Here is a 26,826-nt window from a genome sequence, read left to right as displayed (position 1 = left end):
AAACTCCGCATTTGAGGTTAAATATACTAGCTCTCATCAACATGATAGACTGTGGCAACAATACGCAATATGCGAATTACTAAGTAACTTCATTCATATTTTTAATACTTATATTTACAAATTTACAAGAGTGTGGAGGTGTAACAGCATACATTAAAGCCCAAATTTTCAGAAAAATCATTTATGTGCCTAATTTCTGTGTGAAAATGACTAGTTACATTCAATTGGTAATTTGAGGACAAATTAAGACTCTAATCCTGCAAACCCTTATACCCACACATAACTTTAAACTACCCACGTGTGTAATTCAGTGGGTTGTGCCTAAGCATTTGCAGGATTGAGGACCTAGGTATGTAATTACTCCTCATATTTGTGAAATTTAAACAAACAAAAATCAAGGAAATTTAAAAGGAGAGCTTCCATTTGATTGTTAATTCACCTTCTTGTGCCTACACAAGTTCAAGATGTTATTAACATGTACCAGACTAGTTAGGCAATAAATGTCAAATTAAAAGGAGGTTCGATTATAAGACAAAATTTGATGCATGATTGAATGCAAAAACCAGTATATTTATTAACCAATTGTGTAAATTAAAAACAGCGACTTTTTTTTTTAAAAAAGTACTCTATGGCTAAGACTTATAGACCAAGTTTGCCTCAAAGTGAACACAAAAAACAAGAGTTTACAATGCAAACACTAACAACCTTATATAAAAGAGAGGTAATAGCAGGCACTGCTATACTATATTATTAATTCAGTAATCAGAGGGGCAGATTCTGATCTAATTTACAGCTAATGCACGTTTACACAAGTGTAATTGAGATCAGATTCTAGCTCTACATTTTTGCCATAGTGAAGTGATATATAGGAGTCATAATAAACAGAAGTCCCCTTTTGTATAAATACGTCATAAATAAAGTATGTAGAAATACAAATATTCATATCTTACAACAACAGCTTAACAGTCTATTTTAGAAGCAAGCACTAAAATAATACTTTGTTAAAAATATGTCTCAGCTGAAATGAGCAGAGTAAATTTACAGTGCTGCATTAGCTATTCAGTGATGCTACACACCTCAGCAACAATTTGTGTACATGTTGAAGCCTTTAGACCTTTAGTAATGAAAGTAAGTAGAAATTTTTTTTGTGCAAAAAATAAATAAACAAACATTGTTAAATACCCAATGTTTGGTACAAATGCTTCATATGCAGATAAGTTAATTTTTATACATTTGTTTAGAAAAATACACTAGATATTTCTACTTTCCATTGGTTAAAAATAAGGACCAGATTATGTATATCCTTGTACTTTTAAAGGAAGGCAATATTAAAATTACCATCAAGCTGTTATATTAACCCAATAGGGATTCAATCCCTTACTTCTTACACAAGCAAAATTCCCATTCAAGGAGAACAGTGAGTGCACAAGGACTGCAAGACCAGGTCCTAACTTTGTACAAATGACCAATTGGTCCATGGCACAAGTGACATTCCCCCTCACAGCCCCCCTAAATCTGAAACCTTCTGCAGATTTTAAATCTGCAGGTTTATTAAACTATCAAAACCATCACACTTTTTAGAAAAGAGCTACACTTTTACAAATGCAGATGCCTATCTGTTAAGCCATCATTTGTTCCGAAAAAATGCACATTCAAACTGTGAAGTCATTAGGAAAATACTCTTGCAAATAAACTATATAAAGATAAAATACACTTCAAAGTTAGTTTTTACATTATTCTATAAAGTGCAGAAAAATCCTTTTAAAAGGGAAATAACTACTCCCTATAACAATAATATAAATACAGCAGCTTTTGCATAGCACTACTTATAGGAAGTTGAATACTGTAGTTTCTTCAGGAAAAAGAGGATGGAAGAGTCTCTTCCAGTTCAGATCTTTTCTTTGAAACTGATCTGTTTTCTTCAGGAATGGTAGATGGTGCCAAGTGTCCATTGAGAGCACTTCTGGAACAGTGGGCATGTCCTATTAAGATATTGATTTGTATTTAAACTGTGCTCCAATTCAATCTATTAATCATTCTGCTTGCTAAAATTTCACATAGACAACATTTTTTGAAACTATGGGACGTAATATTTACATGCTTTCTAGGGACTGCATTGAATTATTCTCGTCTATATCAACAACTGGGGTAATGGATGAGTAATGTTAAAAGCTACTGAGAACTACAGATAATCATACTATGCAATACTCAGATATTGTAAGAGAAGAATCTCTGGGGTGCACAGAGAAATTCAGTCAAAGAAGCCAACAAAGAGTGTGTGTTAAGAATTAGTGCAGCAATAATCTTTTCACTGAAAAACTCCATTGGGACACTTCAGACATTAATAAAGGTGTTTGCTTTGTTAAAAGAACTCAGTCTACTGCACATTATACCAGAAGGGATGTTTGTCTAGCTGATCAGTAGATGGCTCATTAATGATAGATTTAAACACTTGGCAAATCAGTCAGAGACTAGTTTCTGCATTTGAAAAATGACACTTTTTCCATCAGATATTCAAGCAGCTGATGAGCACAAAGAGTGCTGTTTCCATGTCAGTCAGAATGAAGGGTAATAATAGTACACTATTCAAATGTCACTCTACTTAACAAGGTTATGCCAGATAACTAACGCATATTTAGGTTACTGGAAGACATCATAGAGCCTCTGATAAGTTCTCCACTTCAAATGAAACATCTGTTCCACTTTGGCATTTATGTAGCACCTGGAGAGGTATCAGAGGTTGTCTATCACAGAAAAGTGGGCTGCTAAGAGGAAATTTTTATTTCTGTATATAGATGCACTGTTTGGAAAAACGTCAGGAGCACTCTTTGCTTAGCCTTCCCCAGCCCCATCCTTTGTGGTAGCTTAAATCTTACCAGTAGTTGGCAGTAAGAAAGTACATTTTTATCTTTTAAACTGCGCAAATCAGATGCAGAATCAGTGAGCCGGAATAAACATGGAACTCCACAGTGCCCTTTTCCAGTCATTTTTCAAACAAGAACTGGTCTTGAAAGGGTGTAAACAGTTCATTAATAAAATGGATGGGATACAGAATCCCCTACTCAAAGTTTATTTTTGGTGCCACCTACTGGGGAAAAGAAGGAAGTGAATCAACTCTAGGAAGTTGGAGCCCTTAAAGTGGAAGACAGAAAAGGGATTCTTCTGTCTAACATGGCAAAAGACAAAAACTACATTAGTACAAAAGCTAGAAATTGGAGCAGTTCTACAAGGAACAAGAAAAGACTGGGATTACCCAAAATAACATGACTGATCTGACCACAGCTGTCATGAGAGAAGACAGACTGAATCATCCATGGAAAGAGGAACCAGACCATGGTCACAAAGGGTGGAATTCACCTTTGTTCAGAAAGACAACACAAGGTGTAACACCAATTAGGAGTTAAGTGGTACATGAACAGTGCATAGACCTTGTATTGACCTTCTGCACAAGGGGTAAGTTACCCTCCAAGAGAGGAGAGGCTGGCCCAGAACTGGGTCACTCTTGAAAGGATCCAAACCAAACCAGAGTTAATCAAGAAGAAAGCAGGTCACAGCCTTCCTGATAAAGTCAGAAATGAGTAAAAACAATTGGGAGTTTCATGGGAATACCATAAAGAGATCTTATCTCAGCATATTTACGCAATGGGATCTACTTATCATGGGATCATTGATACAGACTATAATAGTCCCAGATTGTTGTTTTGATGTATTGACCATCCTCAGACATTCTTGTCAACTGCTGGAAATGGCCCACCTTGATTATCACTACAAAAGGTCCTCCCCCCGCCCTCGCCTCTCCTGCTGGTAATAGCTCGCTTTAAGTGATCACTCTCGTTACAGTCTGTATAGTAACACCCATTGTTTCATGTTCTCCGTGTATATAAATCTCCCCAATGCATTTTCCATTGAATGCATCCGATAAAATGAGCTGCAGCTCACGAAAGCTTATGCTCAAATAAATTTGTTAGTCTCTAAGATGCCATAAGTACTCCTTTTCTTTTTGCGAATACAGACTAACACGGCTGCTACTCTGAAACCTGACCATGCTGGGTTGTTTCAGAAGAATGTTGCTCTGTATATGGGGTGGGTAGGCCACTGGTATAAACTGTTCTTTACTAATACACTTAGTTATCACATTCTCCTCTCAGTTCTACCAGTAAAAAGAAAAGGAGTACTTGTGGCACCTTAGAGACTAACAAATTTATTAGAGCATAAGCTTTCGTGAGCTACAGCTCACTGCATCGGATGTTCTACCAGTGTAACTCCATGCAGTGGAAATTAGCTCCACTCGATGGGACTGCCCTGATGTAACTGAAACAAGAATCTGACTCACTATAATGGTCAGATTGGAAAGAACTGTTCAACATTTGCACAGGTTTCCAAATATTAGTTTATATATGAAAATGTGTAGTTCAAATGTTTGTTGTTCATGTAATCCCAATGTAGAGCCAAGTTCCGCCAGATTTACTGACCTCGGGTAGTACCTTACTTTACAAATGGTACCACGGATTTCAGTGAGACTACGCCAGATCTAAGATACCAGTCGAGGTGAGTAAAGGGTAGGAAAGTCAGGACCGTAGTGAATACATCAGCACTTTTAATTCATTACATAGGAATCCTACAAGCAATTTTATTGTTTCATGCAATGGCTTTGATTACATATAAAGATTGTAATTTTAGGTATTCTCTTTGCATTGGTGTTAGCAATACAACACTTATGTTACGTATGGTAACAAATTCAACAGAAGCACACACTCTGTCTCTCTCCCAACTTACTCTCTGTATCTTCAAGAGGATTATCATTATAGGATTCTGTATCAGAGTATGTTCTTCTGCGTCGTTGGGATAACCGGTGGAGTGAAGAAATTGGTTCTTTTGTGGCGTGACTACTGAAAGTAAATAGGATTTATTAGTTTTACAAACTTATAACAAAACATCTTGCCAGTCTATTAGCTTATAATTTAAGATCTCTCTTTTGGTATTTATAGTACTCTTAAAGATAGTAAAGAGCAATACTGAGGAGTAAACTGAAAGGAACTCCATGTGAACAGAACACGGTTAGCCTGCACAGATTTTGAAATCTGAAAAATGTGATAAGAATATAATTCTTGCAAAAAGAAACAAATTCAAATTGTACAAGAATGAAATCATCAAAAATCTTAGTGTTTCAGGCCCCGATCCTGCAAACTCTAATGTGTATGAATAACTTTATGCAAGTACTTTTGTCCCACTGAAACTACTTATTCGCATAAAGGTACTCACATGCATAAGCATTTGCAGGATGAAGGCCTTAGATAATACTTCCATTATTTGCCATAAGACTTGATTAAACAACTTGGATAAGTTATAATGGTCATTTTAAATTATACAATTTTATCAAAAACCATAGAAAGATTATGTACATATTTCTATTATAATGATTTAGAAAAAATCTATAACAAACAACAGTTGGATTTACTTATTTATTTTGCCAATGTTGAAGTCTCTCCTTGATGATATTTTTATATTTCTTTTTAAAACTAAATTAAAAATATATCAAATTTGGAATATTACTCAGAATAAAAATGGAAACAAACTTAACTAGTATATCTTTGACTTGTATGTAAGTTGCAACATCTGTCTTAATTTTGGATTTGCAAAACTATTGATATTAGATTGTTACTTCCTAAATTTTAAACCATTTGCCAACCATGCAAATCCTCTGTATAGTGACTTCAGCTGATATTTCCCTACTGAGGGGCTTGCTACACTGGTCCAGTGAGGTGCTTTCAGAAAGTGAATTAGCCTACTTAACAGCAATTTGTATTCTTACCTCTCTGAACTATATGTACCAGGATGGCTAATGGAGCGTTTCATCTAGAAAATGAAAGAAACAAGTTGTAATCTCTTTATCAAGACTTATAAAATTCTTATACACAGCCATATACTCTATTTACGCTTCTCAGAGAGAGAAGGTGATTTTTTAAAATTATTATTTAAAACAGAAGTCAACCACAATTAAGGAATCTTATTTAGCTATTTGAAAGAGGACAGATTGCCAGTAATGCAGAAATTTTTAAAGCACTAATAAAAGAGAACTAGTTTACTACCCAAAAATATTACCTGGGATCTATACATCTCATTCTCTCTTGCCTCAAAAATTACTCAAATTTCTACTGGATCATTGGTAGGATCCACAGAAACCTCAAAACATTTTTAACTAATGTCAGGTTCAAGTCTACATTATACAGAAGGATTAATCCAAGAGCTAAATTTTGCCATTTGATATGCACACAGGGTGCCCTCTGATTTCAATGGGAACTCTCTAAATGTGCCCAAGAGAATCATTTGACCCAAAGATTGATCAATAAGAGTTGTTCGAGTGGATGGGAGGAGAGGGAGGAGATCATCAGAAACAAATAAATGAAAGGGAAAGATCGGGGGGGGGGGGGGGGAACCTAGAACAGAGTAGATTTGAGAATCCATATATATGAAGTAAAGTTTGACAGAGCCTCACTTATCCCAACCCTCAACAGGAAAATAAATAAAAAATTAAGAATTCCATAAAGTATTTTAATCTTGTACATTATTTAACAAAAACAAACTTGTCAGCTAAAGGCATATTTGATCAACCAGGACATTGTTTAAAAAGAGACATATTAACACTGGGAATCTGAAATGCACTTGCTGCAAGCCACAAAGCCACTTGTAAGCCACAAAGAAGTTCTCTGTTTCGATGAGCAACCAGGTTACAGTATTAAAAGAGAACAATGAATACAGTAACTCCTCACTTAACGTTGTAGTTATGTTCCTGAAAAATGGGACTTTAAGCGAAACGACGTTAAGCGAACCCAATTTCCCCATAAGAATTAATGTACATAGGTTCCAGGGAATTTTTTTTCACCAGGCAAAAGAGTATCATATACAGCAATGATGACCGTGAAGCTTGGTTGAGGTGGTGAAGTCAGAGGGTGGGATATTTCCCAGGGAATGCCTTACTGCTAAATGATGAACTAGAATAGCTGAGCCCTCAAGGGTTAACACATTGTTGTTAATGTAGCCTCACAAGGCAGCACAAATGGAGGGAGGGGAGACAGCACGGCAGACAGAGACTGTGTGTGTGTGTGTGTGTGTGTGTGTGCGCGCTGTACATTGCCCTTTTAAGTATGTTGACCCCACTCTAAGTACATTGCCTTTTTAAGTAGATCAGCAAGTTGAGACAGCCCCTGCTGCCAGCAAGCTCGCTCCGTCCTGAGCCCTGTCCCGTCTCTCCCCTGCTCTATGGAGATGGGATAAGAGGGGGGCAGGAGTGGGGGGGGAGGACACCCTGACATTAGCCTCCCTTCTTCCCCCGCTCCCTTATACAGCAAGCAGGAGACTCCTGGGAGCAGCTCCAAGGCAGAGGGCAGGAGCAGCACATGGCAGCGAGGGGAGAGACAGCTGAACTCCCTGCTGGGAGGCTGCTGCACAGGGAACTTAGGGGAGTGGAGAGCTGATAGGGGAGCTGCCGGTCCACCCTGGTTCCAAGCCCCCACCAGCTAGCTCCAACGGGCTGCTCTTTCTGCAAGCAGTGGAAAAAGCAGGCGGCTGCCAAACAATGTTATAAGGGAGCATTGCACAAAATTTGTTAGTCTCTAAGGTGCCACAAGTACTCCTTTTCTTTTTGCGAATACAGACTAACACGGCTGCTACTCTGAAACAACTTTAAATGAGCATGTTTTCTAATTGATCAGCAACGTAACAACGAAACAATGCTAACTGGACGACTTTAAGTGAGGAGTTACTGTATTTAATGTTTTAAAAAAATAACCCTGCAGTATAGGTAACAGGATAATTTAATTTTCGTATGAATGCCGAAAAGCACCGAGCGTTAATCCAGTACTTGTGTACGATTAGCATTGTCATCATCCATGGGAGAATTACTCCTACGATGAACAATTTATGTGAAGGCTGGCAAGCAAACAGACTAGGGAACATGTCAGTAGTGATTTACATTTAAGGCTAAAACCGTTGTCTTCAGTTGAGTCAGGATTACACGTGACTACATAGTGTATATTCTTCTACCCTCCCAATCAAGAGAACACCACTTTAAAATGTTACACTTATAAAACATCCAGACCATTTGAATAGGTGAAGGTGACACAGGAGAAACTAAGGGATCAGGATGAGGCAGTTGAAACATCTCTGGCTTAAACTTGGCATTAGCTATCTTCACACATTCTTCAAGTGTTGTAATAAATGTGTTACATGTGGCACTGAGCAAGGAGGAGGCTTCGTTCATGTTCTGAAAACGAATGATAGCACAAACATCAGCAAGAATGTAAAAAGACAGAAAATGTTACTTTCGAATCATCTGATTTCCCAGTTAACTGGCCAAAAACTCAAAAAATAGAAGTTTGGTGACTATTCTTTTTAATGGTAGCTAGAATCAACCTTATTGAAAAATGAACACACACATATAATAGCAGAAGACTATTTTGGGAGGTTGGGGTAATACAGCAAAACACTGAAATGTTTTTCTTGCTTCCTAAATACAACGGGCTGAACTTTCAGAAGGATTGAGCAACCATCACTTCTACTGGAGTCATCAGTTTATTTTCTATTTAGTGAAATAAGTTAGAGGGGGCCCACCCATTAGATCCATTATCTTTCCTAATGAAAGGAGTCTCTGGGTCAAATTCAGCGCTGCTGTAAGTGGGCACAATCCTACACTCATCAGTGAAGTGGCCCACCTATTCCAGGGCTGAATTTGGTCATGAAATAGGATTAGAAGAGCAAATTGATTTCCTATGAATGCCCAAATGCAGTGGGCACTTGCAGCAGTTTTCAAGACCTGGGATTCTAGTTTGCAAAGATAAGGGAGGTTCTAGCAATGCAAAGATCACTTATATAGGAAGCAAAGCATAAAGAAACAGGATGTTTCAATTATTGCCTATTGTAGAGTTCTTAGACAAGGAGAATTCATGTGCAACCAACCCAGCCAGCTTTGCTTCTGTCTTTTAACTGAATGACTCACCAACATATTTGCCTGTTAATATGCACTCTGATGTCATCCTGCATTGCATCTACATAATATCATTTATTGTGGACTGTATTACCCTACTTCTGAACCCAGTATATCTGAATATAGACAAGTTTTAAACATCTATTAAACTGACCTGATGTAAATATTTTCCAACATTAAGTTGCTGATAAGGTGCATAAGGTGACAACAATAACTTAAGAGGATTTAAATAATCAGGTTCTCCAGTACAATTTTAGAAATCTGATACCTCAATGCTGGGAGATGAGCTTGTCTCATCATGGTGAACAAATTCTTGTATTGTGTGAACTTGCTGCATTAAGAGATCACAGTAGAGGCGAAGTTCGGACATTTTGGTTTTGAGAGATTCATTGGTTTCACTAATTTCTACAAGAAGAATAAAATAATAAAAAACCCCACCAATCACTGCATAAGACTTATCTACACAATTTTTACAAACAAATTTTATTTTTTTCATATACAAGGTCTCTACACAGATTGAAATTCCTTTCAAGACTAGGAAGGGATTCTTAAATGAGTTGGGAATAGCTTCACAAAGTACACATAAATTTGGAAGGGAACATGGAGAAAGGTATGAAACCGGCAAACAAGAGGTTAAATATTTTCTTATTTACCGTGCCATCCCAGGGAAAACACAATGGACAAAGTCTGTGGCCTCAACAGGTGAAGGAGATCTGCTTCTCTATATCCACAAGCACCTGAGGAGAGTGGTTGCTTACTCAAGGAACCTTGCAAATTATAAATCTGTCAGACTGGCTACAGAGGATTACCAGTCTTTACCAAGAAAAACTAGGGAGGCAGAAATGGGGATTATGGAGAGAAATCAGAACAGCAGCAACTAAGTGACTCTATAACAGCTACAACCAGCATTTTGAGGGTGGCAGCTCTAGATTGTTTAAGTTTTAGCCTTTTACGTAACTAAGAGCTCTCCAGCAGCAGGAACAAAATACTTTTTTTCCCCCATTGTGTTTGCTGCAGGTTGTGTGTTAATTTCATATTTCCTATGCTGTATAACCTAGCATTGTAAACAGTGTTAATAAATGCTGTGACAGTTCTCCCTGACTGCCTATTTAAAGAAGGGCCTGTTCTGTCTTTACAGGCCTTTTTTGCACTACAGAATTACTGGATATCATTCTCACTGGAGCTGAATTCTTGGTATTGCAGATGGGAGGTTTAGTGTATACAAGCCTCCAGTGGCTTCTGGTTTTATGTTTTTCACCATGACAGTTAAATCTGCTGCTCAGAAGTTTTAACTAACAGTGGTAAAAATGCTGGAAACTGCCACAGCCTTGTTTAAACTAGGGTTCCCACTTGTGCTGGTCCAGCTGAAGGAAATATATTCAAAAAATTCTGTAGCACACACACAACCTAAATGATGCAAAATTAAAGGCGTATAGCCACTATGAACAGAGCTGTTCTGATCACATTCGCTGGGCAGACAAGCCTGGGCTGAATCACACCCTTTGCTTTTAGAAGTGGAAGGCAGGACAATGAAAGCTGAAACTTGTGTAATTTCCTTGTGCTCTTGCAGCGAGTCTGATTTGGTCCAGTGTTTTTTAAGCTTAGACACAGGACATAAGGAAACCTTTGTGTCATTCCTAGAGGAGGCTGGGTGACTGCACCACAACTTTGGTTGTCCATTCAGGCTGTCACATGGGCAAGTGCTGAATACTCACAGAACTGCAGCACAGGGCAGAGAAGCACCTGACTGATTTCTATATTCTTCATGAGATAAGAATATGATTCATACACAGATGGTTCACCATTGTCTTGGGCAGGTTTGAGATTTGGAATACCATTACTACAATGTATGTAAGCACATACTATTGCCCAAGTTTATGACCTGGCATTTCAAAGGGGCCTAAAGGAGGTAGCCCAGGGACTTCAGTTCAAAATCCCAGCCAACGCGTCTGCAAGTCAGATAATTGTCGATAAAGGGGCTGATCCTCACCTGGTGCAAACTGACAGTTTCTTGAAGTCAATGGAGTTAACGCCGACTTACACCAGCTGTGTATCTGACCTTTAGTTTTTAAATACCAACATTTCTATGATTCTGGTAGGGCCAATATCTTTAACAAGACAAATCTGAACATAACATAGAAACCCAAAACAGGGAGAAACTCTGACAACCAGTAGTGTAATAAAACTCAGGAGTAGTAAGTGAAGTCACAAGCAAGTTGCACATGAACAATATAAAAGTGATTTGACTTACCTGATGCCATACATTTGCAATATTTTAAATATTTTTTCCTTGCTCAGATATATCTTTGCATAGTCAGTCAAACATCTTCCAGTCAGAAGCTGCCAGCATACTGGAGAGACACTCACTGGGCTAATTAGACTGGCAAAATTCATAATTCTGAGGAGCAGATGGGAGCTGCCAGCTGGGAGATTTTTAAGATCATCCATTTCACAATGCTTAGTGATACCTTTCAATCGAAGTACTATATTTTATTAAAATGAGCTCATATTTACACACACACACACACACACACACACACACACACACACACACACGTACGTGTGTAAAGGGAACTGAACTACTCAGAGAAATACAGTAACAATAATTCTTCCTTTGTGCTAACTTTAGCGAAGGCTGATCAGTTCTTTTCCTGTTCCCCTTGGAAATTCCAATTTAAATATAAACCGGAAGTTATTATATGCACACAGCAGGGATTACATCCATAATTAAGATTGATCAATATGTAAATTAGATTTACATCTTACATAAATAATACTAAATTCAACCACTAGAATGGGACAAATTAAGAACCATCTTAATCAAAAACAATGTTATTAGATTTCATACACTTTAATGGTATAAATACCTTTTTCTTTTTTTGTTCTGGTGTCTGTCAAACAGGCTTTAGAACTACCCAGTGCTACTAGCCATCTCTGCCTCTCAGCTGCATTAACTGCTTTCATATAGAAATGCTGTTCCCCTGGGATTATTAACTCCATTCTTGTGTTGTCTGTTGGATGAACTAATGATAAAGAGGGGAAAAAAAGACTAATTTTGCAAAAGATAACTAAACCAGTAAGGTTTCAGAGTAGCAGCCGTGTTAGTCTGTATTCGCAAAAAGAAAAGGAGTACTTGTGGCACCTTAGAGACTAACAAATTTATTAGAGCATAAGCTTTCGTGAGCTACAGCTCACTTCATCGGATGCATTTGGTGGGAAAAAAAAAAAAAAATTTTTTCCCACCAAATGCATCCGATGAAGTGAGCTGTAGCTCACGAAAGCTTATGCTCTAAACCAGTAAGGATACTACTTATCAAATTCAGACCGTATTGTTTCAAGTTATTTACATATTACAGATTGCATTTGGTAAGAAACGGAAGCTATTCAAAACAATTTTAAACACTGTATGAATTTGATATTCATGAACCTAACTGACTACGTAATGCCTAGAGCCAGACACCGTGTGTACTGATACTGTGCAAAATTCCCTCAAAACACTGCCAAAACATTCTTCACTTGAAACGCCACTGTTAGCCTAGTCCTGATTCAATCATGCCAACCTGAAGATTTTTGCGATGTGGGCAAATATCTATGAAGGACTAGGATAAAATCAACCTCACTTTCCTTTCTGATGCAATCTTCTGGGTTCTGTATCAAAGTCACCATCCTCTCAACCATGAGGACGGAGCAGTATTCCACTTAGAGCCATCGTATTCAATACTACAATCTTTAATCCGCCCCGGGTGTCACAGAGTACCAGGCATATTTCTCAACCACAGTACTCCCCGGCCTAGCACTGGACAGCTCTGGGTACATGAGAGATGGAATTAATCCCAAATTACATGCATCTATCTATTACTGTTCCTCCATATTATAGAAAATGAACAAGAGACAAGAAAGGGGTACTGAATGTTTCAAGAGATTAGTAATGAGACATAAGCCTTTCACTTCTAGGTCACTGGTTTCAATCTAGGCACTGGGAGTAGTAACCAAAAGTTGTTGCCATCCGATAACTGCTTGCTAGCCTACGTAAGAGAAGTAGATGGACTCGGTCCATTTTCTAGTGGTCAGGTATCCACACCACAAATACCTCCACAAAGGTGCATCAGAAAAAAAGGCCAAAGGCAGAAAGTAATGGAAGATAAACTACCCTTTTCAGCCTAAACGTGGCACCCACCAGACCACTGCTGTGGCTCTCCCAGCAAACAATTCCTAACATTCAGCATTCCTTCCCTCTCAGTTTGGGAGGAAGAAGAGCTGTAGCTATGGTAACAGCTTCAGATACATTTCAAATATCATAAATGAAGGCGAGACAAACAGAAATACCCAAGGGTTTTAATACCCAAGGGTTTATATGGCTGTTTTTAAACCTCATAAAGGAGCAGTAAATGTCATAACCATTTTCATTATTATTTTGCTTCAGAGTTCATGTTCAGTAACTACAGTAATTGTGGTTGATGTAGCAAGCATGTCTGACTAAACACGTCTAGATGTGATTTTTTCCCCTTACCTTTTTTTAAAGCATCATAGAAATTAGTGATGCAAAAGTGGTATTAAGTCATCTTGTTCATCCCTTTGCCAATTAAATTTCCTCTTATAAAAACGTATTTAAATCTTACCTTTAATTTCACATACTGCCATCTTTATACTTCCTTTACTGCCTTTGCAAACATCATCCTGTGAATCATAGTAGGACAATATTCCATTGTCTAAAACAAACCAGCGAGGCTGCCAACCTAGGAAGACCATAAATGTGAGAGAAAAGTGTTATACTAACTGTTTAATTGAAAATGCAAGTTCAGTCAAAAGTAAAGTTGTTTGTCTGTTAAACCATTAAGAGAAACAGGATTTAAACTGATGCAAATAATACTGTGATGTTCACAGGAAGTAAAGAAGCATCTTTGTTTTGAAGATCAGATGTACTGTATACACAAACTGTTATAAAGGCATTTTACACTAACTCTTTTGGCAATATTTCATTAGCAATAATATTCTCATTTACATTATCTCCCAGTTTACAGAATAATGATTTTTTAAAATTTAGCTACCAAAAAGTATCCTATTTTGAAGACTTGTAAATCACAGACCTCTTGAAGACCATCATCTTTCAAGTGGTCCTCAATAAGATTAAGATCAACTAAATAATGAACCATTAGGCTACAGTCTCTGCTCCCTACAGTACTACACACTCTATTTCACACTTCCTAATCTATAGATCCCGCACACTCTCTCTCTCTCTCTCTCTCTCTCTCTCTCTCACACACACACACTCTCATGCACAAAACACAAAAAAAGGAGGTTTCTACCTCATTGCTCAAAAATGATTTAATATCAGAACACTGTAATGGAGAACACACTAAGACCTTATCTACACTAGAAAGGGTTTGCCAGCATAGCTACACTAGCAAGCCTTCCTAGTGGAGACGCAGCTTATATTAGCCAAAAAAAAAAAAAATTATTTTGTTGGCATAGCTTAGACCAGTTCCATGAATGAAAAAGACACACTGGAGGAAGGACTTTTTTGCTGGTATAACTGCATTTACACTAAGGCTTTTGCCAGCACAATGACCTTGGTTGGGGATTACTTTTTTCAGACTACTAACCAACATAGATATGCTTGCAAAAATTTTACATGTAGACTAGGTCTCTAACTTCACTACTTCTGCAAAATACATTACTGTACTTATACGCACTAGTACATTATGAAGTATTATCCTAATATTTCGGGCTAAATTAGAGTTATCAAATAAATAAGTAAATTATATGCAGATACAGCATACTTGATTTTATTAAAGCTCTTTTTATAGGCTAACTTGCCAACTCTGTACTTCCCAACAGATACCCCAGTCATTAGTGCTAATTAGCATAAAACTCACCCTACTACATTGGCCCATTTCAAACTATGTCAAAAACAGCCGATATTTTGTAAATAACTGAAAACAAAATAATAAATCAGTGTAGCACAACAAGAACACCAGTTCAACAGAGGATTGGGACTGGGGAACCAGGTAGTAGGAAAAGGTGATGCGCTCTGTCTCACAGTGCTAGCACCATTTTACCAGTCTACTAAATAGCCACCTTCTGGTAATCTATAAATTAGAATGGCACTACCTGTGGTACATGAACCTACTGACCTAAAGGACAGCGCAGTGCATAGCATAGATGGCTGCATTATTCCACAGAGCAAACTGAAGCAATCCAGTAGCAGTGGCTTTGAAGGGAGGAATCTGAATCACATACTAGATTGTGACAAGCTTCAGCTAGGGGGTCTGATTCTTAGAGCCCTGCACAGATACAAAAATATGTATCTGCATCTGATCTGCAAAAATTGTCTGCGGATTTGCAGGGCATTATTTACCGTGGCAGGGCTGAGGCTCCGAGGCCCCTATGTGGACCCTCAGCCGGGTGGGGAGCGTGGGGAGCAGGGCCAGGGCCAGCGACTGCTCTCAAACACATACCCCTCACACCATGGGCAGGTGGAGGGTCTGTGCTGAGGTTCCCGATAGCTGCCCGCCCGGCTCTTGCTGTCAGAACCCTGCGTGGATGCAAAATTTGTATCTGCACCCGCGCTGCTATCCGCAAAAATGGTCCGTGGATACAAAGCAGATACCCATGGATTTGCAGAGCTCTACCAATCCTGCTCCCATTAAAGTCATAATGAGTTTTATCATTGATTCAATGGGAGCAGAAGCAGGCCCCAGTGCTGGGCGCCACATCTTCTGGACAGGGAAAGAATGGTTTTGGGGCTAAAAGGAATTGACTTGAACAAAGACTGAAAGAGCTAAATATGGATAGCTTGGCTAAGTGCTGGATTAAAATTTAACTTTTAAAATTACCTACATTATTTGCATCTTTAAAAACATGATCTTATTCTCTCCCTGACTTGCTGCACAGGCACAGGCCATTTTGGTGTACAGATTATCCCAGGACTCCTGGGTCAAGGCTTGCAGTTAACAGTAGCAATAGGGATCCAGGACAACAGCCCAAATAATCAGGTGGAAGAACAACAATTAGACTCATTATAGCCTGGCCAGTCTGTGGTATGTCTATTTGATGCACTGTAGCATAGTGGGAGTGTGCTTGACAAACGTGAGACCATCCCAACTCGCAGATGAAATGCACATATCCTCATAGGTGACGGCAAGAGATAGCATGAAGAAACGATGGTCCCAGATCTGTGTTACTCCATTTCGGTGCTTAGCACAGGAATGATAGTGGGGAAGTGCAAAGATAAAGTTACCCCATCTTGATGTCTGCTTCATAGTGGGACTGTTCAGGGACCATCTGGGGCCTGGTTCGGTTCCCTCTAGTGAGGCCAGAAATGAGGGGTTCAAGGTGTGGGAGGGGGCCCTGGGCTGGAAGTTCGGGTTTAGGCTCTGGCTGGGGGTGCGGGCTCAGAAGTGGAGCCAGGATTGAGGCGTTTGGGATGCAGAAGGAGTCTCTGGGTTTGCAGGGGTGCTCAGGGCTGGGGCAAGGGGTTGGGGCCCCAGGCTTACCTCCGGCGGCTCCCAGTCAGCAGCACAGTGCGGGGTCTAATGCAGACTTCCTGCCTGTCCTGACTCTCCATTGCACCCTGGAAGCAGCCAGCAGCAAGTCTAGCTTCTAGGCGGAGGTGTGGAAGGCAGCTCTATGTGCTGTTCTTGCCCACAGGCACTCCCCCCGTAGCTCCCATTGGCCGCGGTCCCCGGCCAATGGGAGTGCGGAACCGGTGCTCTAGGCGGGGATAGCACACGGAGCCCCGTGCCCCCCCGGCTAGGAGCTGGACCTGCTGGCCAATTCCAGGGTGCAGTGCAGTAACAGGACAGGTAGGGACTAGCTTGCCTAGCTCCACAGCACCACCGACAGGACTTTTAACAGCCCGGTCAGTGGTGGTGACCGGAGCCACCAGGGTCCCTTTTCAACCGAGTGTTCAGGTCAAAAAACAGACACCTGGTCACCCTAGCCCCTACAAGGGGTCAATATCTAACAGCCTGCTACTTTAAATGGATTACCAAACAGATCAATTTAAAAACACAACACTAGATTAGTTTGGATTAGAAAAAAAACAAGTTAATCTAACTAAAAAGAGATAGATTTTAAGTGAGTACATGGATAAGGTATTAAAGTCAGAAATGGTTACAAGAGAAAAAGAGATAAAACACTTTCTAGTAACTGAACTTAACAAGCTCGACTTGGTTCAAGTTAAATCCTTATCATAGGTTCCCAGAAACATTGCTGCCAAAATTCTCAGGTCAGGGACTCCCCCAAAGTCAAAGGGTTGGTTTCTTTGTCTTTTTAGGTGAAAGAGAGAGGGATAGAGAGATGGAGATAACCTCGGATTGTTTTTCCCCCTCATTTTTAGATGTCCATTCACCCTTCAAAAAGCATTTTCCTGAGGGTTACCTCTAGATAAAGTTCCTTCCAGCTGTGAGAACGGAGGCAGGGGATCTCATGATGAAAGATTCCATGTTGTTGCTTGCTAAAATGACAATCTGTTCCTGCTCCCCTTCGCTGCCAAAGAGGGGCCATTTGACCAGTGATTGCCAATCAACTTTGATGACCAGGGCCATCCCTAGGGGGGTGTGGGGCCTAGGACATTAGAAACTTGCCCCTAGCTGCTAAGGGGTGCTTCCCCACCAGCCCCTCCAGGCACCACACCATCCTGCTTCTTCCCACCCCACCCAGTTCCATCCCCTTCCCCAAGCGTGATGCACCCTCCTTGCCCCCCCAGCGCCTCCTAACACCGTGGAACATCTGATCCGTGGTAGGCGCTGGGAGGGAGGGGGAGGTGCTGATCGGCAGGGTCCACCAGCGAGGGGGGGAGATTCCGGTAGGAGGGCTCCTCCCCACCCTCTCCCGCCCACCCGCTGCTCGCCTCCCCATTTGCCTCCTCACCCCACTCGCCCACCCGCCTCACCTCCCTGCCCGCGAGGCCCCCCAAAGCACGGGACCCAGGGAGATAGCACCGATTCACTGTACTCAAGGGACAGCTCTGTTAATGACACTTCGTTAGAGATGTCAGCTTGTCCTTTGTCTCTGAGAAATGAGTTTACCCCCTCTTCCCATCCCAAGGACCCTGTTTACTACATATATGTAAACTGAGGTAAAAATAAAATGTCTTTGTTTAGATAGACATGTTTAACAGCTTCTGCCTAGACAGGGCTATGTGGGTTTGAACACGTGCCATCACTACCATACAAGGGGAATTCATAACTTTACATAAAATGTTACTACATACATTTCACCATGACATTCTTATTCAATGATTTTTAGTTTTCAGATGGTACTTCACAAGGCATATTTGGTACAAAGATTATTACAGTAATGCATAGGTGCAAATGAGGGGTGTATTCAGTCACACTACTCCTTCTATGTAAAGTAAGATAAAGAGGGTGCATTGGAAGAGAGACTAGAGATCATGAGTTTATGACTCACAAACAAAACCCATCACCCCAAACTTCAAATGTTTAAAGCAGGAGAAAAGGCAGCAGAAAGGACATACTCCCATGGTCTCTTCATATTATATAACAGCTTTTGACTGTAGTGAATGTTTGATTGATCCTTTTAATCTGTAAGAATATCCAAAAAGAACTAAGTAATTACCTCTTTCAAACAAAAAAAAATAATACATACATACATATATACACACACACACACACAAATGATGACGATCATGGTTATCTAGATCAGTTGCAATTTAACAGTTTTCAGTTTAATATACATTGAAATATGCAGTTAAAAAAAATCTCTTTCTAATTTATCCCCATAACACATTTTCTGCAAGTGCTTTTGAGGCTAACATTGTATTTCTCTCTTAACTATGTGAAGTGCCAACAAAGCCATGATCTGCTGCATGGACTTGTGTTGATAAGAAGGGTCCTTGTAACAGATGATTATTCTGGCCATATTTGATCCTTGATGTCACTGGCAATGCAAATAAGTAAACCAGGGCTGAATATGACTATAAATTTATGATAGTAACAAGCAAACAAGAAATTGTTTTCTCTTATAGTAAACTGGCCTCAACCATGAAGGCAGACAGAAATATTCTTCAGCGACTAGTCACAGCTTATGAAGTTAGCAGGACTGTGAATTTGCAATAGATTTTTAAACATAAGTTAACGCCCGTCCCTTTGGCACTAGCATAGACAAATGGCTGTTTAAGAACAGGGACAAAAGCAATACTGGGTGATATACTGACAGCTCATGTCCACTGCCCAACAGTTACTCTTGTTGGGAGAAGTAGTCTCGTGCCAGATGCACAAGCTCTGGTACAAACCATAGGAAAGCCATGTGAAGTCAAAACATTTGGAGGCCTTCCAGATATATTTGTAAAAACAGTACTTAGGTCTTCCACAGAATAGACATTGTGTTGATAAGTACTATAAGGCAATGCTCTCAACCAGTGGTACACAGACCCATGGGGGTACACAGAGGTCTTTCATGGTTGAATAATGTAATAAAATATTTTTAGTATATCTTGCAAATAAGAAACTGAAATTCAATAGCTTTAGAACAAGATACAATCTAATACTTTTTGACTACAAAAATATTCAGTGGAGTAACAAAAAATGGGCACAAAAAAGCTCTATGACTGATTTTTCCATATGCTTTCACAGAGATTTGTTTCCCCTTTTACATTCAGAATACTGTGAATTCCTGGAGTTCTAGATTTTTCAAAAGCTGTCCAAGACTCTGCCACTGGCAGACATCATGCTGAGTAAAAGTAAATGTTCCATGTGTAGTCTGTCAAGCTTGCATAAGTGATTGCAGCTACTGGCTCGAAGCTAAGGCGTAACTGAAAGATTTAAAAATATGTGCATTTGACAGCACTATGTATAATCTGTTTTACTAACTAACAATAGAGGGGAAATAGTAATTGTCATCTGTTTATGTTGATCTCTCAAATAGCAATAAAGGAGGAAAGAACCATAAAAAAATTGTGAAGCCCCAAATTTAACAGTGGGACTCTGTGAACAGATGTACTGTCTGTAATTATAAAATATTTTAAAAAATAGAATAGATTTCAAGTTGTCAGTATCCATTAAACAAGAACTACATCTTAAGGAAACTTGCCAAGTAATTTTTATTTTTGTGCATGAAAAAGGGGTTATAACTACAATCGGACTAATACTACTTCAAAAAAAAAAAAAAAGTGGCCACAGGGGACACATACTATATTCATTGACATTTCACTAAAAATACAAAGTACCTCTATCAAATACATTCATCATGGAGAATAAAGATTGTAAATAGCTATTTCACATTTGATAATAACCTAACTATTCTTTCATTGGAAGATGTGCACATAAGGTCCCCAGCTATATAGCAAAGTACACTCACCCATATATTTGAGAAGGATGTCAAGCACACAGCATAAAAAGAATAAGAAAAGTCTGAAAGTAAACCAACCAAAACATGATTATGGTGCCAGCTCAGTGTAGCATAGTTTGCTACTATGCACAGGATTCAAATTCAGGCTCTATCTCTAGAACTCCATACCTGGACTAATGGTACTGGGAGTGCAAAAGAGGCTTGTGTTAGCGTGATAAATTCAAGTCATGCTGAACACTGAGGTCACGCTTGACATATCTTTAAAGATAAAAATAGAACAGAATGATACTTGGTTTGGGTAGGGTGCAAACTTACACAATAGTTCAATTCAGCTAACAATGGTAATCTGGGGTGTGATTGTTTTAAAAGGAAATGGTTAGATAATCCTGATAGCCTCCTACACTTGAAGAACCAGTTCCATGTTTTCTTTCCTTTGCACTCTTCCATCACGCTCTATTAGCGTGTATACAGGCAGCAAGGCAACCAGCCCACTGACATTTCACAGGTTCTGACAGTTTAACTTTGCTGTCCAAACACATCTGAATTCACTGAAGCAGAGCTGCACAGGAAAGGAACAGAATAACAAGACAGCAGAAAAAAGCCAGCGGCACTACAATTAAACAAGAGGCTGAGTAAGCATTTTATATGATCCTACACTGATCCGTTCTAGGGTGACTATTAGTTCCACTGTATTGGCAGAAAAGAAACCTTTTTCATGGTGAAAGGCTGCAGTACTAATGGCTGTCTCCAAGGGGAATCCTATGAAGGGAAAAAGAAGAGGGGAAACTAAATTAAAGAAACTCAGTGAGTTTGCTAATGGTGAACACAGAGGTTCATTTCATTTCTCCCTAGAAATAAACTGACAGCTGCAATATATTTTTGACAATAATTCAGCGCAAACATTCTTGCTATGTTACAAGTTTGCACTAACATTAGTAAGTGCTTCGCAGCACTTCAAAAGCTTTTAAAAAAAACTTTGTACTGTTCAGCGTTTTCATTTATATAGTTTTATCCCACCCACTCAATCCCTACACCCAGTTCTGGCCAAAGCTAAACACTTCTTTTTGATCTGGGAAATATTTGTGGTCCTGGAAGTCAAAAAACTATCAACACTGGAAACTAATCTTTTTTTTAACCTGGGACAGGCACACAGACTGACTGACTCTCTCTCTGATACAGCCTGACACCTACATCCTTTACTCTCATCAGTAAGGCCCTGTATAAATCTCAATGTCACAGCCTGTGTGAAAATTATGAAATTAGCCAAATATCTGTTGGGCTTCACACACCTGCTTAGGCTTCAAGCAACAGGTATTGGCCACAGCTCCTACAGCATCTCCCCTAGGCCTGCCGGAGGCCGCTGGGGCAAGCCAGGGCTCCTAATTGCTGCATATTGTCAGAGTTGCCCCCACCCCCTACCGGACGGCAGAAAGCAGAGGCAATGGCCTAGGCCGGATCGGCTGTCATCACATAGTGAGACATCACATGACTCACATCACCTTGCCTCCACTCCCCGAGATGGGATTAGTCCACCACCTCCCTACTCCACTTCAATATAGGACTAGTCCACTAATCCCCCACAGGAGCAGGCATGGCCTCAGTCAGCAGGGAGCTGGAAGAAGGCATACCTGCTTCTATGCCCCTACTGTTGGAAAAGTTGCAGCAGCTCGGGGTTGCAGGTGGGACCTGGTGGTCATGCATATTCCATGAAATTAAAACATTTAACCAGGACACTGCCGTGATTTTACACAAGGCTTTACTCCCCAGTACTCCAACTGCTACCTAGTTCCACTAACTTCACTGGAACTACTCACACAAGTGAAGGCCACAGGATGAGGTCCACAAAACCCATCTGCACACACGTATGGACCCACTGCTGACAAAAAGCTGTCAGCCACAGATCTTCCTGCACCGCAAATTAAAAACCAATTGACTCACTAGTGCCAGAGATAGAACTGTTTTCAGAACTATAGTATTGCCAGCCCTAAGGGTTCAAAAATCGTAAGTCAGGCCCCAAAATATCACGAAAGTTTTGAGCATTTACGTTTCACACTTTCAAGCTTTTCTCCACAACCAATGCAATCACTTTACTCCAGGAGACAGAGATTTAAGATAAATAGTAAACATCAAGAGATTTGCGATAAAACTCAGAGCTGGCACTGGACTATTGAAGAATGCAGTCTTGAGGCTTGGTGCAAGCAAGTGTACACAGACAGGCCTATAGCGAGTCATTTGGAACGATATGTCAGAACCTTTTCAGAACTGATCTCTGTGTTATAAAAAGATATTATAGTATGGGCCCTACCTTAGGTCTACAAAGTTAGGTCAGCTTTATTAAATCACTCAAGGCTGTGAAAAATATTTAATTAAACCGACGTAAGCCCCAGACACCACTTGGTCGATGAAAGAATTTTTCTGTCAACCTAGCTACTGTCTCTCGGAGAGGTGAATTTGCTACAATGACAGAAGAACTCCTTCTATCACTGTAATAAGTGTCTACATTACAGCGTGACATAGCTGCTGTGCCTCCGTAACACTTCTACTGTAGACATACCCTAACAGAAGTGAAACAATTAATAAGTTATTCATTATTTAGTGATTTTTTCATTACTTCAGTTTGAAAAAGAGTTTTAAAGAAAGCATAGGAGATGGGCTTGTTAAGGCACTGGGCTGTGACTCAGATATGAACTCAATTTCTGACTCAGCCCTTCTGACTTTGAACAAGTCACTTAATCTTCTAAGCCTTGGTTCCCCAGCTGTAAAATGCTGATAATAATATTTCCTCTCTCATGCCTTTTGTCCATCTACAGCCAGATCCTGCAACTTCATCTGCGCGGAAGGCCAACACCGATCTAACTGAATCAGTGCCTTAGGCTGGAAGTTCTTCTGGGAAGAGTCTGTCTTTTCCTGTGTGTAAATTCAGGGAAGGATTTTGAACAGAGCCTAAGAAACTTAGGGGGAAAAGTCTCATTGAAAGAGATTTGAAAGGACTTGTGCTCATAAATCCCACGAGTACTTCTGAAAATTCTACCCACTGTAAATTGGGGTCCTAATCACTGTTGGGGAAGCTAGAAATTACTGCAATACAAATAATAAATAATTACCTCCAAAACACTACATTAACATTGCAAAGTGAAGCCCACAAAAGTTAGGAAATGCCAGACTTAAGATTGCCTTCTTTAGTTAATGAGGCTACACTTAAAATGCTACAGCTGCACCACTGTCGCACTTCATGAAAGGCACTCACTACAGTAATGGGGTGGGGGTGGGGTTCTTCCACCACTGTAGTTAATCCACCTAGCCAAGAGGCAGTAGCTAGGTTGACAGAAGAATTCTTCCATCAACCTAGCATTGTCTACACCAGGGATTAGGTCTGTATAGTTATGTCTCTCAGGGGTGTGGATTTTTCACAGCTATGAGGATGCAAGTTCCCAGTACAAACCAGAAGTAAGAATGCCTTTTCTTTAATTCTGTAGAAGAATTACCATAGCCAAAGGTATATCATCACAATTTATGGCTACAAGAGTTTTGTTATTTTTTAAAAAAAACTAACAAGCCTATATGATGTGAATAGCATAAGTTATTTTGTTTATTAAATGTCTTTTACAGAATTGTTACATGCCTAGAAAAGCCAGCAGAAATATATTACCACTTACTCATTTTCATTGTATGCTACTGATACATCTGGCTCAAAATGTATGCCACTCCAATATATCCAGAGGTGAAATCCAACTTCATAAACAGTTTTAAGATTTTTAGCAAATTTCTTAGCATTTGTCCTATTCTGGATTCCCTAATCAGACTGGTCTTAACAGAACTAAGACATTTATACAATTACAGTTCATCTTGTGCTCACAATCATTCAATTTATTAATTGTGACTGGACATACAAAATAGAAAGTCCTAAGTTAAGAGAACAGTCATGTTCCATCATGGATCAGGAACTTGTAATCGTCTATTAATTACTTTCCTCTCGTACTCTAAAGTAGTGGTTCCCAGTCATCAGTACTTGTTTCAGTACTGGCACTGCAAGATTTTTTTCTGCGGCATTTCTTTGCATTCTCTTTACTTCCACAGGGCCAGATCCAGCCTGAGATCACAAAGCCTGAGCAGTCAGACCTTCCACTGACATCAACAAGAACTGTGAGTGTTCAGCAACTCTGCAGTTTACTGAAATAATGTACCACATTAATTGTCTCCATTCTGGGTCCTAGTGTACCATCACTGTCCACATTCAATTCAGCTCTGCTATGCCACAGAGGCTGGACTGTTCCAAACTTCAGTCTTACAAGACTAGGAGAATTAGCCAATACAGGAAAGGTCTTACCTGCTAAACACGAAAGCACGCAAAAATACCCATTTCCCAAAAATACCACACAACAGTGATGAGCACAAAAATAATGCTTGTAATAATGAGGTTAGGAAATATTGTTATTTGCAGAACCCATTCCATTATAGACACCTTTCTTTGTAGTTAATGTCTTGTCAATCACTTTTTGAACAGATTGATAATCCTATTTTTTGTCAGATCCATTCACTACAGGAAGACTGACAATTTTCAAGAGGCAATACCAAGCCCCTTCCTTCTCAACTGTCACAGAGAAAGGACTATGTTAACTTGAAATTATATGATATGAGACATTATAGGATAATTGCCGATAAGCACACTGTATGATAGGGTATGTTTTTGGATGAAGACTAGAAGAACAGATGCTGCTGGGTGCACAGAGACACAGAGCCTAGGACTCCTTGACAGAAGCTCCACCAGACTGCATGTTTGGAACTGGCGAGGGGAGGCTGAATTTGAAGGGTAGTGCTGGCTCCTGAGGACAAAGAGGGTCGGACAAACTGCAATCAAGGGAAGCACAGCCAGGTTCTTAGAAGTATTGTTATGTTTATTTTACGTTTACTCTGGTTAAATAAAAGTTTAGTGGTTTTTCAAGTCCAGAAGTCAGAGGCTAGTCAGTCATGGGGTTTTGAAGAGATCTGCAGGACCCTCAAAACAGAGGTAAGAAAATTACCCAAGATGTTCCAATATTCACAGGCAAGTGCCGAGAAAAAGCTCAAGGGGTAAAAGGGCTGTACTAGCTACCCAGAGACACCAGTGTTGAACAAGATGTGTCCAGGAAGGGGCACGCTGTGACAGGTGCAATGACTGTATCTTACAATATGTTTGCATGCAATTAATGGTTTATCATAGCTATTTCTTATGGGAGAAAGGATGCTCCAGTGGTAAAGGTGATATTTGCTCTGCCAGATTTCCTTTGAGACCTTGAGCTCTCTGTAAACTGAGGATAACATTACCTTCCCACCTAACAGGAGTCTTGTGAGGATACATACTTTCAGAATTGTGAAGTGGCCATCTGATGGCCATCATCCTCCACTCCCCAGAGCTTTAAACTTGAGCCTCTACAGTTTAAGAGTCAGGCTTTCAAGCTAAGAGCTGTAACAGAACCATAGCCTCTGTAGTTTAGACACAGAGTGACAACTAGCACACACTGACCAGGGGGCTATATTCAGCAAAGGGGACCATATAAGTACATTCCAAAATACTGAGTAAGAATGCAACCTATCTTCAATTAAAATAGCAGGCGATTTAGTAACTACAGTATTTTAAAAAGACCCCAGCACCTCCCAAATCTCGAGTAATCTCCAGGAAAGAGTTGAAAACGTGGGTGCGGGTGAATTTAGTTCTTGCGAAAGGTGCAGATTAGCAGCTCTGGAGGGTCACGTCTTCCACTCACTCACAGAATCGGACATCGCCCCTTGCTGCACCGCAGCTGCATTCCCCGAGTCCAGGAGCAACAGGCTCCTGAACGGAGACCAACAATCCGCTCTCCGCTACCCCCCCCCACCCCCAACAGCCCTCAGAGGCTCAAACCGTCCGTTTCTTCCCAAGCCGGCTCGATTCAAACAGCGGCGAACAGCTCCACACGCCAGCTGGTTTCGTAACCTCAGCGGACACTCACCGAGATCCCCCGTGCCCGGCACCGCCATCGCCATCGCCATCCTCCCCGCGGTGCCAGATGCTGCGCGCCAGGAGCACCCCGCCCTGCCCGTACCTGCCAGGTAATTGGTCCACTTGTACAGGGCTCCTTCCATAGCTCAGGGCCAGGCTCCGTGCATCCTCCTCCTGGGAACGGGCGGCAGCGCGGGCACAGACTCCCCCTTCCCGCCCGCTCAGCAGCCGCCTATGGACATTTACGGCTGAGCCGCGCCGCTCGGGGGCCGAGAGCAACCGCAGCCCCAGGATCCGGCTGGCCCTGCAGATGCTGCCCGCAGCGGGCTATGCACAGGGGCAGCAGGCGCGCCAAAGCGCCTCACGTCCTATGCACATGGCAGTCCGGGGGGAGGGGGGGGGGGGACCGCCGGTGTCCAGCTCCCCGCAGGCTGTGCCCGCCCCGCTCCTCGGCTGCCTCCGGCTCCCCGCTCCCCCCCCGCCGTCGCGTTTGCTGCCATTGACCCGGACGTTTCATTTACTTCCTGCCGGAAAGGGGCTGGCTAAGCCAGCCGGCGTGCCCGCGCCGCGT

General features: G+C 40.7%; 1 protein-coding gene across 4 annotated transcripts; it reads right to left on the bottom strand.

Moving 5' to 3' along the window:
• Positions 1-549: 549 nt before the first annotated feature.
• On the bottom strand, positions 550-26,765 carry PLEKHA3 (pleckstrin homology domain containing A3). Of its 4 annotated transcripts, none has more exons than XM_043505404.1 (9): positions 26,359-26,742; positions 13,603-13,719; positions 11,851-12,006; positions 9,637-9,720; positions 9,252-9,388; positions 8,099-8,263; positions 5,813-5,856; positions 4,777-4,889; positions 550-1,982 (listed from the first exon to the last, which is right to left on the bottom strand). In XM_043505404.1, exons 1-9 carry the CDS (start codon positions 26,396-26,398, stop codon positions 1,855-1,857), a joined length of 984 nt encoding a protein of 327 aa, XP_043361339.1. In that variant the 5' UTR covers positions 26,399-26,742; the 3' UTR covers positions 550-1,854. The 4 variants fall into 4 exon arrangements, with proteins under 4 accessions (XP_043361339.1, XP_043361340.1, XP_038276834.1 ...); XM_043505405.1 differs by having other exon boundaries at positions 4,777-4,886; XM_038420906.2 differs by lacking the exon at positions 9,637-9,720 and having other exon boundaries at positions 26,359-26,765.
• Between the last annotated feature and the right edge of the window lie 61 nt (positions 26,766-26,826).

Source organism: Dermochelys coriacea, chromosome 11 (assembly GCF_009764565.3).
Source record: "Dermochelys coriacea isolate rDerCor1 chromosome 11, rDerCor1.pri.v4, whole genome shotgun sequence".
NCBI classification, from domain to species: Eukaryota; Metazoa; Chordata; order Testudines; family Dermochelyidae; genus Dermochelys; species Dermochelys coriacea.
Note: the sequence above shows the minus strand (reverse complement) of the source record. Positions and strands in the feature narration are given on the sequence as shown.

Bases quoted from the DNA above. Each gene is read 5' to 3' on its own strand.
- PLEKHA3 (XM_043505404.1), bottom strand. From the start codon at position 26,398: ATGGAAGGAGCCCTGTACAAGTGGACCAATTACCTGGCAG. The intron at 8,264-9,251 runs GTATCAGATTTC...ATTCGTTTTCAG, and splicing joins GCTCATCTCCCAGCATTGAG to AACATGAACGAAGCCTCCTC. The intron at 5,857-8,098 runs GTCTGGATGTTT...TTCATTTTCTAG, and splicing joins CACCTTCACCTATTCAAATG to ATGAAACGCTCCATTAGCCA.